Here is a 16,906-nt window from a genome sequence, read left to right on the forward strand (position 1 = left end):
TTGCACTTTATCAGTTTAATTATTCATGTGTGTATATATTTATATTATGGTATATGGACACATTGATCTGTTTTGTAGTAAATGCCTACTATGTTATGTGTGCTGAAGCAAAGCAATAATTTCATAGTCCTATCAGGGACACATGACAATAAACTCACTTGAACTTGATACACGATAGTACATTCACCTCTTGGACTGAAACACTGAATGCTCTCAAGAAATGTCCATTGACTGCCCCAAATCCCTCTGTCCTCCTGTCTTCCTCCTCGGTAAATTCACCTTGGTTCTGCTTTATAATTTTTTGCTATTTTCCAATATTTATTTTGAAACACCTCGTTCATTTTCCTACCCATGCAATTTGTGCTAACATGCATAACTTCTGACTGCACCCCCTCCACCTTAAGAATGTTCTACGAAGACATCGTGGACCCTGGCACCAGGGAGGCCACACATTATCCTGCAGTCTCCTTTGCTGCCACATAATCTCCTGTCTCTGCCCCCAACTAATGAAAATCCTCTCACTATCGCTGACTGACCTCATCCTTTCCCACTGTGCCTCGAAGTCAGGCTCGATGCCACCAATCTAACTGCTGCTGCTCTCCCCTGACCAGACTGTATCCAACTCCAATATCCCTCTGCTCTATACTACGGAACCGTTTGTAAATTATTACGAACAGATAGTGCGATGTCCACACACCAGTGCGGTGCCCACCTGCCCGGTGCACATCAGCGCGTCGCCTGCGCCTCACAACCGAGTGCCGTCACGTGGCGCTACGTGCCGCTTCCCGCCCGGTCGCGGCGCCGCTCATTGGGCGGGCGCGGAGGCAGCTGGCGGCTGATTGGCTGCACGGCCCGTCAGTCAGGGAGCGGGGCGGGGCTAGGAGGGGTGGGGAAGCTTCTGGAAAGGCGGCGCGCGGGCGGCGACGGTTGATGGCGGTAAGTTGTCCAACCGTCTGTAGATCGGCTCGGACTCAATCCCAGCCCGAGCCCGAGCCCGAACTCGGACTCAGTCCCAACCCTGCAGGTCGCGCTACTGCCTTACATCGGCTTGCGATGGGCAGAAGGATGACGGTGTGGGGAGCCGCGGGCGGGGCCGGGTGTGCTTGCGGTGGCGGGCCCCGGCAACGTAGATGTTGGCGCCCAGCGCTGTGGATGGATGTGCCGGCGGGGGAGGGGGTGGAGGGAGATGGTGGCGCCCTACGGTGTGGATGGTGTCACTGCGGGTGGTGCTGCCCTGCGGTATGGATGGTTGTGGCATGGTTAGAGGGGGAGCGGTGTGTGGTGCGTCCATGCAGGGAGAGGGGGAGTGGGGAGGGAGGGAGATGTTTCCTGCAACTAACAGCTTGTGTACGCAATACGATGACTGCCAATATACCAAAAGCCTTCTTGACTACCCGTGACGCCGCTTTTACAATGTGGCTGTACTCCCAAATCGCTCTGTTCTACCAGTGTTGTACCATTCAATGAGAAGGTCTTGCCATGGTTTGACTTCCCAAATTGCAACACCTTACATTTTTCTGCATTAAACTCCCTTCAGTTATTTCTCGGCCCACTTGGCCAACTGGTCAAGATCCTGCTGTAATTTTCAATATCCATGTGTTTACGATACTACCCACATCAGTTTCATCTACAAACCTAGTAAATTGCCACGTCTATTCTCATCCAAATTATTGATATAAATCGCAAAGACCAATGCTCCCAACGCTAATCCATGAGGCACCCATAAATCAGGGCTGTAGCCTAAAAAATTACCTTCCACCACTTTGCTTCTTCCCATGAAGCCGATTCTGTATACAATTAGCTATCTCTCCCTGGATCCCAATGCAATCTAACTTTTCAGAAGCTTATCAAAAACCTTGCTGAAGTCTAAATGAACAACATCTACAGTCTTGCCCTCGTAAAACTTCTTGGTTATTTCTTCAAAAACTCAAGCAAACGCATAAAACACGTTTTCCCATTACATAAAACCATGCTGACTGACTCTTGTGGCAAATAAATATTGATCCTCAGAATCCTCTCCAGTAACCCACTGCAGATGTTCATCTTAATGGTCTGCAGTTCCCAGACTTTTCTTATACCTGGCCCGTGTCCCCTTTTTCCTGACCAGAGCCTCATTCATTTTGTCATCCAAGGTTTAGATCTGTAGACATTATGGAAGGATACAGAAACCACAAGATTATTGTAGTGGGTGATTTTAACTTCCTTAATATTGAGTGGGACATACACAGGACTAGAGGATTTGACAGAGCAGAATTTATTGGGTACATCCAAGGAGGTTTCCTTAAACAATATGTTTAATTGGGGAAAGACAGATTACAATGTAGGTGGGAGCTAAGGAGGGTAGATAGGGAGCAATCAATATTGGGTAAGTCTACAAAGAACATGTGGGAGTACAAAATACAACTGATCAAATTGCAGGATTGTCATGTTCCAGTAAGCAGGAAGGATAAGGACAGGAAGGTACAGGTCAAGGAGGTTGTAAATTTGGTCAGGAAGAAAGGGAAGTGCATGCCAGTTTTAAGAAGGTGGCATCAGACAGGACATGAGAAATATAAAGTGATTAGGAAAGAACTTAAGCGGGTGATTATGAAAAAGTTACTTTTATAACTACTAAACCAGGTTTGCTTCTTAATAAACAGACACCACACAAACTGTTTGGTAGACCAGTTCAAAACTTTACTTAATATCGGCCGATGGAAGGGAGCGAGAATTCCAGCTAAGTGACCAATGTAGACACTTAACTGTGCTCAGCCACCTTCCCTGAACAACAGAATTACATTGCCTTAAATAGGGTTTTTTTTGTCCCCTTAGCACATTCCACAGACATTAGTCATGGTCAGAGGTACAGGAAAAGGTTTCCACAGAATGCATCACATCAAAGGCATTTTGTTTACATGGTACAAGATATACTAAAAACATTGGCCATTTGGTTTACGACATTTTATCTTTCTACTTCCCTGGTTCCTCTCTCGTCACTTCGCCCCTCATAAACATTGGCCATTTGGTTTATGACATCTTACATCAAAGAGATCTCTCTAGCTTCTCTCTGCTTGTCACTTGGGAGACAATGTTATAGGATTTATTATCTCACACACCGCAACCTGAGGCAAGCCTAATTTGACACTAAATATAAGCTGTAAGCTAGCCCAGAAGCCAATTTAATATCTTCTTATAGACTTATGAGAAATATAAAGTGATTAGGAAAGAACTTAAGCGGGTGATTACAATGGCCAAAAGGGACCATGAAATGTCATTGGCAGGAGCGGAAATCCGGGGGGGGGGGGGGGGGGGGGGGGTACAGGGGGGACATGACCCCCCCATGCTTTGAGAGGTGGGGGACAATCCTCCCCCATGTTTTGTCATCCAGACTTTATCTGTCGTTTTCTAAGGGCTGAATCGGCCCATTCGCGGGGCCTTTCAGCTCCCGTCGTGGCTTAAAATCAAACTGCTGCATCGAGGCGATCAAGGCTCCTGATGAAAGACCCCGTGAAACGGGCCGATTCAAGCCCATGGCCGCAGCCTCGCCGCTTGATTCGGAACATCGTGGAGTCGGTGCACGATGAGCAGAGGGAACCGGGACCGGGTCACCGCCAGGGATGCGGTTCTCTATCTGGAAGGTGGAGGGTCTGCTGCGGCTGCTGGCAGTTACAGAGAGAGAGAATATGTATTTCATTTCAGCAAGGCACAAAAATAAAAAAAAATTGACATACCACCAATTTACAAAATCATCAAACAACTATTTTACAAATATTTTAAGAACTGTACAACCCTGGTAAAGGGGCAAGCATCTGACTCGGGCAAAGCCCTCTTCTGCCTGGCGCTGTGACTCGCGGATGGCCAGCTTGGCCAGGCCGAGGAGCAACTAGCCCTGCCTACTCCCCAGATTCCATCACCAGTCCTTTGGTTACTGACAGCAGAGCCACTCCACCCCTTGCGGACCCTAGGTGGAGTGACGGTGCTCCTTTCCCTCTGGACCCTGCTACAAGGTCCCTCTACCCTCAAAAGGAACAACGCTGCTCTTGGTTTGGCGTCCTCTCCAGGTCGTCCAAGACGGACCTGAACTGACGCCAGTCATTCCCCTTCACCCCCTTGCCCCTCCCCCTCCTTCCGAGGATGTGGTTCAGCGAATTGGGGAGCCCGTGTACGTTTGGCCACTGGAGGGAGGCCATTCTGGGCCGATGGTCAATTATTAGAGATAAAATATATATATACTAGACTAAGTGGGACCCGTTGGGTCCCCCGACGCAATATTCCACCTCTCCACCAATTCCAATATTGGTGGCCAGTGGGGGGGGCTTTCTGGAGTGCTGTTATGGGTTCTTGGGGTGGCAGCTCAGTCCCTCAAGCCTGATCTGCTGGCAGCTTACTCACAGGTAGGCTGGCAGTTGACTCATGGCTATTCCTTGAAATTCCATTTCAATCAGGGTGCAAGGCCACCAAATTCAAATCTGTTTTCCCACCATTTCAAGCAGGGTGCAAGGCCACCAAATTCAAGTGCAGTTTCTTACCACTTTGAGCAGGGTGCAAGGCCACCAAATTCAAGTGTAGTTTCCTACCACTTCAAGCAGGGTGCAAGGCCACCGAAATCAAGTACAGTTTCATACCACTTCAAGCTGGATCCAAGGCCACCAAATTCAAGTGCAGTTTCATACCACTTTCAGCAGGGTGCAGGGCCACCAAATTCAGTGCAGTTTCATACCACATCAAGCAGGATGCAAGGCCGCCAAATTCAAGTGAAGTTTCATTCCACTTTAAGCAGGTTGCAAGGCCACCAAATTCAAGTGCAGTTTCATTCCAATTCAAGCAGGGTGCAAGGCCACCAAATTCAAATGCAGCTTCATACCATTTCATGCAGGGTGAAACCACCATAAAACCACACAAAACACCAAACTCACAGCTCAGACACAGTCGTGACCTCTCCCTCCCCCATCTTGCAGAGACTGAGCCACACCCACACTTCTGGACTTTATAACCACTCCCACCGGAAAAGGTGTGGCCTTCATGGCATGATTGACAGGAGAGAGATTCTCAAACATTTTTAAACACTAATCACACTTTTATTTTTCATTGATGGGAAGAATTCTCTGTACCTGCTCAGCGGAGGGGGACTGCGTAAGATGACCAAAAATCACAGCCGTAAGTGGTAGCGTTTTATCTAAAATCAATACACAGTGCAAACAGGAAGTAAGTGCATTTGCAGTAGTGCCTTTCAACTTCAAGCCAAAGCACCCAAGCTGCCATTTGCAGTAAGTAGTGCTTTTCAACTTCAAGCCAAAGCACCCAAGCCTCCATTTGCAGTAAGTAGTGCCTTTCAACTTCAAGCCAAAGCATCCACGCCACCATTTGCAGTAAGTAGCACCTTTCAACTTCAAGCCAAAGCACCCACGCCACCATTTGCAGTAAGCAGTGCTTTTCAACTTCAAGCCAAATCACCCAAGCCACCATTTGCAGCAAGTAGTACCTTTCAACTCTGACTTTCCGTGTATATATTTATATCATGGTATATGGACACACTTATCTGTTTTGTAGTAAATGCCTCCTATGTTCTGTGTGCTTAAGCAAAGCAAGATTGTCATTGTCCTATACAGGGACACATGACAATAAACTCACTTGAACTTGAACAACTTCAATTCAAAGCACCCAAGCCACCATTTGCAGCAAGTCTTGCCTTTCAACTTCAAGCCAAAGCACCACACACCACCATTTGCAGCAAGTAGTGCCTTTCAACTTCAAGCCAAAGCACCCAAGCCACCACTTGCAGTAAGTAGTGCCTTTCAACTTCAAGCCAAAGCACCCAAGCCACCACTTGCAGTAAGTAGTGCCTTTCAACTTCAAGCCAAAGCACCCAAGCCACCATTTGCAATTAGTGCCTTTGGACTTCAAGCCAAAGCACCCAAGCCACCATTTGAAGTAAGTAGTGCCTTTCAACTTCATGCCAAAGCACCCAAGCCACCATTTGCAGTAAGTAGTGCCTTTCAACTTCAAGCCAAAGCTCCCAAGCCATCATTTGCAGTAAGTAGTGCCTTTCAACTTCAAGCCAAAGCACCCAAACCACCATTTGCAGTAAGTAGTGCCTTTCAACTTCAAGCCAAAGCACCCAAACAACCATTTGCAGGCAGTGCCTTTTTACTTCAAACAAACCATATTTTCATTTTCAATCCACATTAAGGGGACTCACAGTTGAGTAGACATTTGTTCAGTGTTATTCAGAGCACAGAGAGACGTGACCCTTTGGCTTCATCCATCTTGCAGAGACTGAGTGAGGCACACCACTTCCTGGTTTTATAGTCCCTCCCCCTCCCTAAAACAAACCAGAACCCACCACCATAATACAATACAAACAAATATCCTTAATAAACTACTATACAACCATGATACAATCCTTATTGAGGATGCATTCAACTCCTGTGGACAGGATGTAGTCCATGGTAACCAGCGTGAAGGGGATGATGGTATTGAACGCTGAGCTGTAGTCTATAAACAACAGCCATATGTAAGTTTTTATTGCCCAAGTGCTCCAGTGTGGAGTGAAGAGCCAGTGAGATCGCATCCTCCGTTGACCTGCTGTGATGGTAGGCAAACTGTAGTGGGTTGAGGTACAGTAGGAGTTGATATGCACCATAACCAATCTCTCAAAGCACTTCATCACCGCAGACGTTAGTGCCACTGTTTAACTAGTTTTGAATTGGAATTGCCTCAGAGTGCACCAATTTTAATACATCTTTTGTTTGATATCCAACATAAATGAATTAATCATTAATCTTGGAGACACCATGATTCTGTAGGTTAAATCTGACTATGTAATTTAAATCAAAAATCCAGGTCCATAAAAATAAATATTATGCATAGAAATTGATTTTTTTTCTATGCTAAAGACAACAAACGGAGCCATTTGGAATGTGCAAGAGCAGCAACCCATGAGTTTCAGAATATCTTGTGCAGTGTTTGATGCTTATGAAGAATGCAGTATGCTGTGCCCCAGTTTTACTGTAACTTTAAAAAAAACAAGGAGATCTATTTTCTAAGACCATATACTGCAGTTACAGCTAAAACACCACAGAATTTGAATTTTCAGTTTTATTTTCAAGTATCTGAAGTATTTTCCATTTGCTCCATTTTCCACATTACCCTATTTTATCCAAGACACGTGTGAAACTAAAAAATTTAAATACAAAACGCGTCAATGAAAGTATTTTAAAGGTTGGGGTAAATTTTATGCTTTGGATATGCAGTAATTTCCTTCACTGCCAGGTTTGGCGGTATTACTTGCATTTCCCACTAAGTTCGATTCCTCAGTCAATGACTTCAACTTTCTCATTTGGGCAGAATTACTTAAAAAAAAACAAGGAGATCTATTTTCTAAGACCATATACTGCAGTTACAGCTAAAACACCACAGAATTTGAATTTTCAGTTTTATTTTCAAATTTTGAGTATCTGAAGTATTTTCCATTTGCTCCATTTTCCACATTACCCTATTTTATCCCAGACACGTGTGAAACTAAAAATTTTAAATACAAAACGCGTCAATGAAAGTATTTTAAAGGTTGGGGTAAATTTTATGCTTTGGATAATTTCCTTCACTGCCAGGTTTGGCGGTATTACTTGCATTTCCCACTAAGTTCTAATCCTCAGTCAATGACTTCAACTTTCTCATTTGGGCAGAATTACTTTAGAGAAAAAAAATGAGTAAACAAACTTCATGTTCAGATAGAGATGTTATTCTTTTTTTAGCTTTCCTTTGTTCTCTTTCTTATATCTAACTTTATTCAGCTTTTAATCATAATCATAATAGTACTTTATTAGCCAATTATGTTTTGCAACATATGAGGAATTTGATTTGCCATACAGTCAAACCAATAAAGAGCACCATGACACCGAAATAAATGTTTAACATGAACATCCACCACAGCGACTCCCCCACATTCCTCACTGTGATGGAAAGCAAAAAAAGTCCAATCTTCTTCTATTCTTTGTTGGGTCACTCGAACCTTCTGTTGTCGAGGCGATCTTGGCTCCCACAACCGGCGGTCGAGCCCTCTGCATTGGGGCGATCAAGCTCCTGCATCAGGAGGATCTCAGCTCCCCACGCCGGGCGATCGGACCCCGGGCAGGGTTTTTTTTCCATGTTGCCAGCCGAGCAACCTCGGCAGCTTTTTAGGTTGCTAAATGACAGTTTAAGTGGTCATTTAAGACGGCTTGCATGACGCGTGCGATAATGTGCTCGGACGAAGTGCATAGTTACCAGTCGGAATTATGGTAAAAAGCATTCACATATTATTTCTGCTTCAAATAAAGTCACAAACTAAACATGTTCACCAATCAAAACATGATATATAAAACAATGATATGCAGCAAAATTACAATACAGTATCTCAACTCGTTTTACATGTTGCAATTAATGCGATTTCTACTATTCTCTTTCCACTTCCAAACAAAAATCTGGTTGGATTATTCAGCATATTATCAACTTCGGTGAGACCAAGTGCAGGCTTGGCGATCACTTCACACAACACCTCCACTCAGTTTGCAATAACTAACCTGATCTCCTGGTAGCTCAGCACTTCAACTCCCGTCCCATTCCAAATCCGACCTTTCTGTCCTGGGCCTCCTCCATGGCCAGAGTGAGGCCCACCACAAATTGGAGGAGCAGCGCCTCATATTTGCTTTGGTAGTTTACACCCCAGCGGTATGAACATTGGCTTCTCCAATTTCAGGTAGTCCTTGCTTTCTCCCTCCTTCCCCTCCCATTCCCAGCTCTCCCACAGCCTACTGTCTCCGCCTCTTCCTTTCTTTTTCTCACCCATAGTCTGAAGAAGGATCTCCACCCGATGCGTTGCCTATTCCTTCGCTCCATAGATGCTGTCTCACCCGCTGATTTTCTCCAGCTTTGTCTACCAACGGGATCCTACCACTGGCCACATCTTCCCATCTCCTCCCCTGTCGGCTTTCCGCAGAGACCGCTCCCTCCGTAACTCCTTGGTCAATTTGTCCCTTCCCACCCAAATCACCCCCTCCCCATGCACTTTCCCTTGCAACTGCAGGAAATGCTACACTTGTCGCTTTATTTCCCCTCTTGACTCCATTCAAGGACCCAAGCAGTCTTTCCAGTGTGGCAGAGGTTCACCTGCACCCCCTCCAACCTCATCTATTGTAGGTGTGGACCTGTATATCGGTGAGGCCAAGCAAAGGCTCGGCGATCGTTTCGCTGATCACCTCCACTCAATCTGCTAAAACCCACTTGATCTCCCGGTTGCTAGACAACTCCCACTCCCATTCCGTATCCGACCTTTCTGTCCTGGGCCTCCTCCATGACCAGAGTGAGGCCCACCGGAAATTGGAGGAGCAGCACCTCACATTTTGCCTGGGCAGTTTACACCCCAGCGGTATGAACATTGACCTCCAATTTCAGGTAGTCCCTGCTTTCTCCTCTGCTTCCCAGCTCTCCCTCAGCCCACTGTCTCCGCCTCTTCCTTTCTTCCCCCTATGTCCCCCATTACAGCTACCGTACGTTTTAATTCAGTTCAAGATTATGGGCAGTACATTGGCCATAAAGTTGCTGCCTAAAATTGCCAGAGACCCAGAATTGTTTCTGCATAGGTGCTGTCTGTAGGGAGTTTGCTCCTTTTCCCTTTGACCGCATGGATTTTCTCCGGGTGCTCTTGTTTCCTTCACATTCCAGAGGTGTGCAGGAACCTTTTTCACTTCCAACCCAAAATTTAATATTTTCCTTTTGTCCAGAGATTCTGTCTGACCTGTTGAGTTACTCCAGCTTTTTGTCTATCTTCAGTTTAAACCAGCATCTGCAGTTCCTTCCTACACACAAGATACTATACGATATAACTTTATTAATCCCAGGAGGGAAATTGTGTGTGTGTGTGTGTATACACTGTTTTGTTTTTCTCGTTTATAACGTTGTGCTGCTGCAAGTAAGGATTTCATTGTTCTAACTGGGACTTGAGGGAATAAAACCCTCTTGACTTATGTCGCTAATGTGTGGGATAGAACTAGTGTACAGGTGATCAGGGGTCGGCTAGGACTCGGTTGGCCGAAGGACCTGTTTCCACGCTGTATCTTTAAATTAAACTAAAAACTAAAACCAGAGGAAATCGAAAGAAAGGTCTCTACCCGAAAAATCACCCAATTTCTTCCCCTCACAATTAAAGCATCTTCACCCTACCATAGGTACCCAACCAGACACAACTAAATTTAAGGTAGCTCTTTTTTCCCCAAGAACCCTTTTTTGCTTAAGTCCAAGTCAAGAGTCAAGAGAGTTTTATTGTCATGTGTCCCAGATAGGACAATGACATTCTTGCTTGCTGCAGCACAACAGAATATGTAAACATAATACAGAACAGGAGATAAAAGTTCAGTATATACCACAGACCATACATATATAGATACGCAATAAATAAACAGATAAAATGCAATAGGATGTTATTTTTCAGAGTTTGGAGTTTGGTGGTGGTGGGTCAACTTCAGTTTAAATTCCATTTTGAATATTTTTGGAGGACCAGGAAACCAAGAAGCAAGAGTTACTCCAGGGAGTTACTCCAGCTCAAGGGAGTGATTCTGCGTTGGTTTTTAGCGGTTGTGGCGAGGCTGCGACCGGACAGCAATGACGGCCAGGTCTCCCACAATGCAAAGGGAGGGAGAAAGTGGCCGACGCCGACCAGTTGCCGTGGTTGTGCGCATGTGCAGGTTGGCACATGCGCACAACCACGGCCGATGATGTGCTGGCCAAAGATCCTCGCTATAGGGTCTTTGGTGCAGGCCGTGGTTGTGTGCATGTGTAAGCGGCCTGCCATGCCAGCCGATGAGGAGAGAGCCGAGACCCGGATAAAGGTGGGGGCGGAGACGGAGAGTGACAGAGAGAGAGATAAAGAGGGGGCCCGCTCAGAATTAAATGATAGGTGTCTCGGGTGCTTGCCAAGCCGGGCAAAATGGCATGGCTTTTAGGTTGCCCGGCGGGACTGTAGGTTGCCATTGGCTAATTTCTAATTTCGAGCTCTGCCGGGTCGGGGCTGGGCGAACCTCCTGCGACTTTGGAGCTTCCTGACATCAGTCTCTGCCTGAGACTACGAGTACCATGATATTGGAATCCGCAGGCTGCGGTTGGAGTGTCAATCCCAGGTAAGGGATCGGAGGCTCCAATGGTAAGTCCACGGCCCCGCGGTGGGGCCCATAGTCAGTCTCGGGCAGTCTCCATTATATTAGGCTGCTGAGTGACCGGAGATACGGCAAGGTAAGAGATTGAAAAAATTTCCCCGACCCCCTCCCCCACCTGAAACAGACCAGAGAACATTAACACATACTTTTAAAACTCACTAAAAATAACAAAAAAGATGAAAAGACAGACAGAATGTTGGCGATGCTGCCATCACTGACCGCCACCTGATGTAATAAGGTTGTTGATGGAGTCAGGAAAAGAAAAACACAATCATCTTAAAAGGAGTTGTTCTTTTGACGTATTTTTTTCATTGCAGATGGACACAAGTCAAACAATGTAGTGGGTCAAAAGGGAAATTGTGTAATGGTGTCGACATGTGCAACAGAGAGCAACATGCTGCAGTAAAGAGGACTTTACCATTCTCACCAAAGAGTAAGTTTTTGCAAGCAAGTAATATATTATGAAATGCAATACAGTATGTATAAGCACCCTTTCTCATATTTGGCATTGATACAAAAAATGTTGCAAACAGCCAGTGGGGAGAGAAATAGACTAGGAGTTTCTGGCTAAGGACAGCACAGTGGCAGTCTATTGGGGCTGCAGCCTCACAGCTTCCAAGACCCTGAGCTTCACTGCTGTGTGGATTTGCACATTCTCTTGGAATTATTGGGTTTCCTCTGGCTAATCTGGTTTCCTCTCCTTGGTAGAATCTGGGGGGAATTGATGGGAATGTGTGGAGAATAAAATGGGATCAATTTAGGTTTCATATTGTATTACTATGATCGTCCCTGAAACATCAACTCTTGTTTCTTACACTACTAATATTTTTGCCTTGTAGATTGATTATGGCTTTTTGTTTGAGGATTTTCAGCTTTCTTAATCATTTCTTCCCATTGTCTATTTTGCTTCAACTTGATTAAATGCAACATAGCAAGCAGTATGTTACCACCTTTTTGGAGATAGCCGGTAGCTGCTCAATATGAAGATTGACAAAACCCATAACCATTTTTTCAGCTATTAGATTATTGAATGAAAAGCTCAATATTGCTAGAAATGTGACATTAAAAATGGAAACTTCAGACATAAAAAAAACACAAAATTATCTAAAGTTTTATAGGGAATATATTTGTATTGCTAGAAATCTAAAATAAAGCATAAAATAGTGGCCTGTATGTAATCTGTGTTGACCCTATTACCACCATAGGGTATCAACTGAAATGTTAACTGAACACTCGAAACCAAGGTTTCATACAACTTAATTGTTATTAGCATTCAAAGTCTTGAGTATGCATGCAAACCATTGACTTTTAATAACTTCTCATTAGCTTTACTATTCCAGCTTATCACCTCTTACGCTAAATCACAAGACTCATGACTTACTCAAATATTACCCGTTTGAATGAATTGACCAGATTCACACTGTTGGTAGGGGTAGTCTTCATAAGATCATTAGTGATAGGAGCAGAATTAGGCCATTCGGCCCATTAAGTCTACTCTGCCATTCAATCATGGGTGATCTATCTCTCCCTCCTAACCCCTTCTCCTCATAACCTCCCATACTTTTCAAGAATTTATCTACCTTTGCCTTAAAAATATTATTTGTCTTGGCCCCCACAGCCTTCTGTGGCACAGAATTCCATAGATTCACCACCCTCTGTCTACAGAAATTAGACACTGCAAACCCAAACCTACCGAATCCCACAGTTATCTTGACTACACTTCCTCCCACCCTGCATCTTCAGAGACATTATTCCATTTATCTCAATTCCTCCAACTCTACCGCTCCCTCCGCAACTCCTTGGTTTACTCATCCGTTCCCATGCAAACAACCCCCTGTCAGGTACTTTCCCCTGAAACCGCAGGAGATATAACATCTGGCCAGAGATCTCCTCTCTGTCCTTGCATGTGCGACAATGGTTCACTTGCATCTCCTCTAACCTCATCAATGGCATCTGGTGTTCCCGATGTGAGCTTCTGAGCATTGGAGAGACCAAGTGTAGACTTTGGTGAACACTTACTCTAGGTCTGCCAAGTCTTGCTGGATGTCATGGTTGCTTACCACTTTAACTCCCATTCCCATTGGGTCCCCAAAGATTCCCTTGACCTTTATGTCCTGGGTCTTGGATTTATGCCAGAGTGAGACCACACCCAGACTGGAGGAACAGCACCTCATATTTTGCTTGAACATTGAATTCTCCAATTATAGATAACTTCTGCAAACATCTGCCCCCCTCCATCCCTCCCCTCCCTCTTTCCTCTCATCACCCCTCCCCACCTTCTCCACTAAAAGTCCGTTAACCAGCAACTATGTAACCTTGGGTTCACACCTGCCTCTACTCAACAATCAGCCTATCAGGGAACCCTCGTGCCCGAGCAGGCCTGATTTGAAACTTTTTTTTTGCTTCCAGTCCTTTCCCCACTCCACTACAATCAGTCTGAAAAACGGTCCTACCCGAAAGGTTACCTATCCATTTAGAGATGCTACATGAGCCGCTGAGTTACTCCGGTATTTTATGTCTATCTTGGGAATAAGAAAGCGGTGGTTTGCAGTCTTGAACATACAAAGGCAGGTAATCCCACAGTCTTTCAGAAGCACCTTGAAGAGTACTTGAATCTCCAAGGTAGAGGCTGAGGATCATGTGATTATTATAAATAACACTATATCTGAGAGCATTACAAAATTAAATGTAATAACATACTGCCTCTGACACAAGATGGTTGACATTGGCCCACAAAGGCAATTGGGTTTGCATTTAGGAAGTTTTAAGATTTTAAACTCAAGCCTCACCGCTTAATTTCTATTAGAGGAGCTTAATAAATAATTGAATATACTTACACGATAGATCAGTAGAATAGACTACCAACTTACATTTCAACAAGGTCTGAAGGGCTGGATGGATAAAGTATGTTCCTTTACCTAATTGTTTTTTATGCCAGCATCGTGTTTTTTCTCCATTACACCATACCATATAACCATATAACCATATAACAATTACAGCACGGAAACAGGCCATCTCGACCCTTCTAGTCCGTGCCGAACACATAATCTCCCCTAGTCCCATATACCTGCGCTCAGACCATAACCCTCCATTCCCTTCCCATCCATATAACTATCCAATTTATTTTTAAATGATAAAAACGAACCTGCCTCCACCACCTTCACTGGAAGCTCATTCCACACAGCTACCACTCTCTGAGTAAAGAAGTTCCCCCTCATGTTACCCCTAAACTTCAGTCCCTTAATTCTCAATTCATGTCCCCATACCAACGCTGTAATTTCTCACACTCCTGTCCAATCTCAAACTGTTGTCTCTCAGATATCCTTCATGACTGACATTTGCCTCCCTCAAAGATCCTGAGACTGCAGTTCTTTGCAACCCATCCTTAAAGAAACCTCTCGCTCTGATTGGATGATGTCCTGGTGGTCTTCCCACCTGTCAAGCAGCCCGATGCTATTTGGGCTCGGTGACTGGCCACCCTGTATTAAAGCAAAATTAACTTTAGAATGTATTTAGTTAACAAACTTAAGAAAAATACAAGATGGACAATTTAATTGTCCTTCCTGTTCTTAAAATTTCCCTTCATAATTCCTCTCTCCTCAGCACCTAACTTCAAGACTGGTTGCTTGGCCTGTGAAATATCGGGCTTTACCTGTAATGAATATTATTTTGCTGATTGAGACAGCTTTAATTTGTTCACCCAGTGATGTTGTCAGGTCAGTTTCATTCTGATCAACCTTGTCCTTTCAGACTTGGGCTGTGAGAACTTAACTGAAATGGCTATCTGCTCAGAGGAAGATGTCCTAAATTGTACATTTGAATCCTGTGATACAGAAGGGAAAGGTAACATTCTACTTGCATAATGTTTGGTGTACAGATGGATCTTGGTGCCCAAGTCCATAGCTTCTTAAAAGTGGCAATACAATTAGGTAGAGTGGTAAAGAAGGGTTACAATATTGCAATATTGCACCACTCACGCATAGCCCCCAACTGCGAAGGCACGGCTCATTTCTGCTCCTCTTCACCCTCCCTCTTCAATCCCGATAGAGATTGGGGGGGGGGGGGGGAGGGGGTAGGGGGGGGGGGGGTAGAGAGGGAGGGGGTAGAGAGGAAGGGGGTAGAGAGGAAGAGGGTAGAGGTAGAGGGATAGAGAGGGAGGGGTAGATGGGGAGGGTAGAAGGAGGGGGAGGGGAGTAGAGAGGGAGAGCGTCAGAGAGGGAGGGCGTAGAGAGAGAGAGGGGGGGTAGAATGGGGGGGAGGGTAGAGAGGGCGAGGGAGGGAGAGGGAGTGGAGTAGAGAGGGAGGGAGGTAGGGAGGTGGGTAGAAAGGGTGGGAGTGAGGGTAGATAACGAAGGGGCATCTCCCTCCTTTACCACCCCACTCCCCACCTCATCTCCCTCCTCATTTCCCTCATCCTCCCCTCATTTCCATTCCCTGTCCCAGGTCTTACCCATGTCATAGAGCAGCCGCCGGGCCTGGAGCACGGCTTGGTTCTCGTTCTTGGCCCGGCCCTGGCTGTTGACTCCAGCTGTCAGCTCGGCCGCCGCCGGGGCTCCAGTGCCGGCCCCGACTTCATCTCCAGACTCCAGCCATCAGCTCAGCCGCCGCCTGGGCTCCAGTGCAGGCTCCGATTTCATCTCCGGGCTCGTACCCTGATCCTGGACCCAGGCTCGTCCTTGGTTCCATGGCGGCTTCTTTCTTGGCCCCAGTCACGGTCCCATCCCAAGTCCTGGCCTCGGCCCTCACTCCAGCTCCAGCACCATTCACCCCGTCGGGTGTCGGGTGCTGGCAGCCGCCGCCACTCCTCGTTCACCGCGAGCGCTGGAGTGCCTCTCCCTCCCGGAGTGTCCCGTCCTGCCTTGCGAGTCCATTGTGACGTCACTCATGGCTTTTTTCCGAAATGGGTGAGTTTTCGGGCAGTTTTTAAAACTTTAAACGATTAATAATCTGGATAAACAGGGTCTGATTAGGAACAGTCAACATGGATTTGTGCCTGGAAGGTCATGTTTGACTAATCTTCTTGAATTTTTTGAAGAGATTACTAGGGAAATTGACGAGGGTAAAGCAGTGGATGTTGTCTATATGGACTTTAGTAAGGCCTTTGACAAGGTTCCTCATGGAAGGTTGGTTAAGAAGGTTAAACTGTTGGGTATAAATGCCGGAATAGCAAGATGGATTCAACAGTGGCTGAATGGGAGAAGCCAGAGGGTAATGGTGGATGGCTGTTTGTCGGGTTGGAGGCAGGTGACTAGTGGGGTGCCTCAGGGATCTGTGTTGGGTCCTTTGTTGTTTGTCATGTACATCAATGATCTGGATGAAGGGGTGGTAAATTGGATTAGTAAGTATGCAGATGATACCAAGATAGGGGGTGTTGTGGATAATGAGGAGGATTTCCAAAGTCTACAGAGTGATTTAGGCCATTTGGAAAAATGGGCTGAAAGATGGCAGATGGAGTTTAATGCTGATAAATGTGAGGTGCTACACCTTGGCAGGACAAATCAAAATAGGACGTACATGGTAAATGGTAGGGAATTGAAGAAGACAGTTGAACAGAGGGATCTGGGAATAACCGTGCATAATTCCTTGAAGGTGGAATCTCATATAGATAGGGTGGTATAGAAAGCTTTTGGTATGCTAGCCTTTATAAATCAGAGCATTGAGTATAGAAGCTGGGATGTAATGTTAAAATTGTACAAGGCATTGGTGAGACCAAATCTGGGGTATGATGTACAATTTTG

The 16,906-nt window shown here is 45.5% G+C and overlaps 1 protein-coding gene across 19 annotated transcripts in view; it reads left to right on the forward strand.

Annotated features, from left to right (window-relative positions):
- The first annotated feature begins 883 nt into the window (after positions 1-883).
- LOC129694990 (protein KASH5-like) overlaps positions 884-16,906 on the forward strand; it is a 244,456-nt gene continuing 228,433 nt past the window's right edge. For 13 of the 19 annotated variants that reach the window (XM_055631729.1, XM_055631732.1, XM_055631740.1 and 10 more), the window contains exons 1-3: positions 10,862-11,132; positions 11,486-11,601; positions 14,919-15,011. In XM_055631729.1, coding sequence (XP_055487704.1) covers positions 11,089-11,132; positions 11,486-11,601; positions 14,919-15,011 — 253 coding nt within the window. In that variant the 5' untranslated portion in view covers positions 10,862-11,088. The other 6 variants (XM_055631736.1, XM_055631735.1, XM_055631746.1 and 3 more) reach the window with 6 other exon arrangements.

This window comes from Leucoraja erinacea, unplaced genomic scaffold (genome assembly GCF_028641065.1).
Source record: "Leucoraja erinacea ecotype New England unplaced genomic scaffold, Leri_hhj_1 Leri_88S, whole genome shotgun sequence".
Taxonomy (NCBI): Eukaryota; Metazoa; Chordata; class Chondrichthyes; order Rajiformes; family Rajidae; genus Leucoraja; species Leucoraja erinaceus.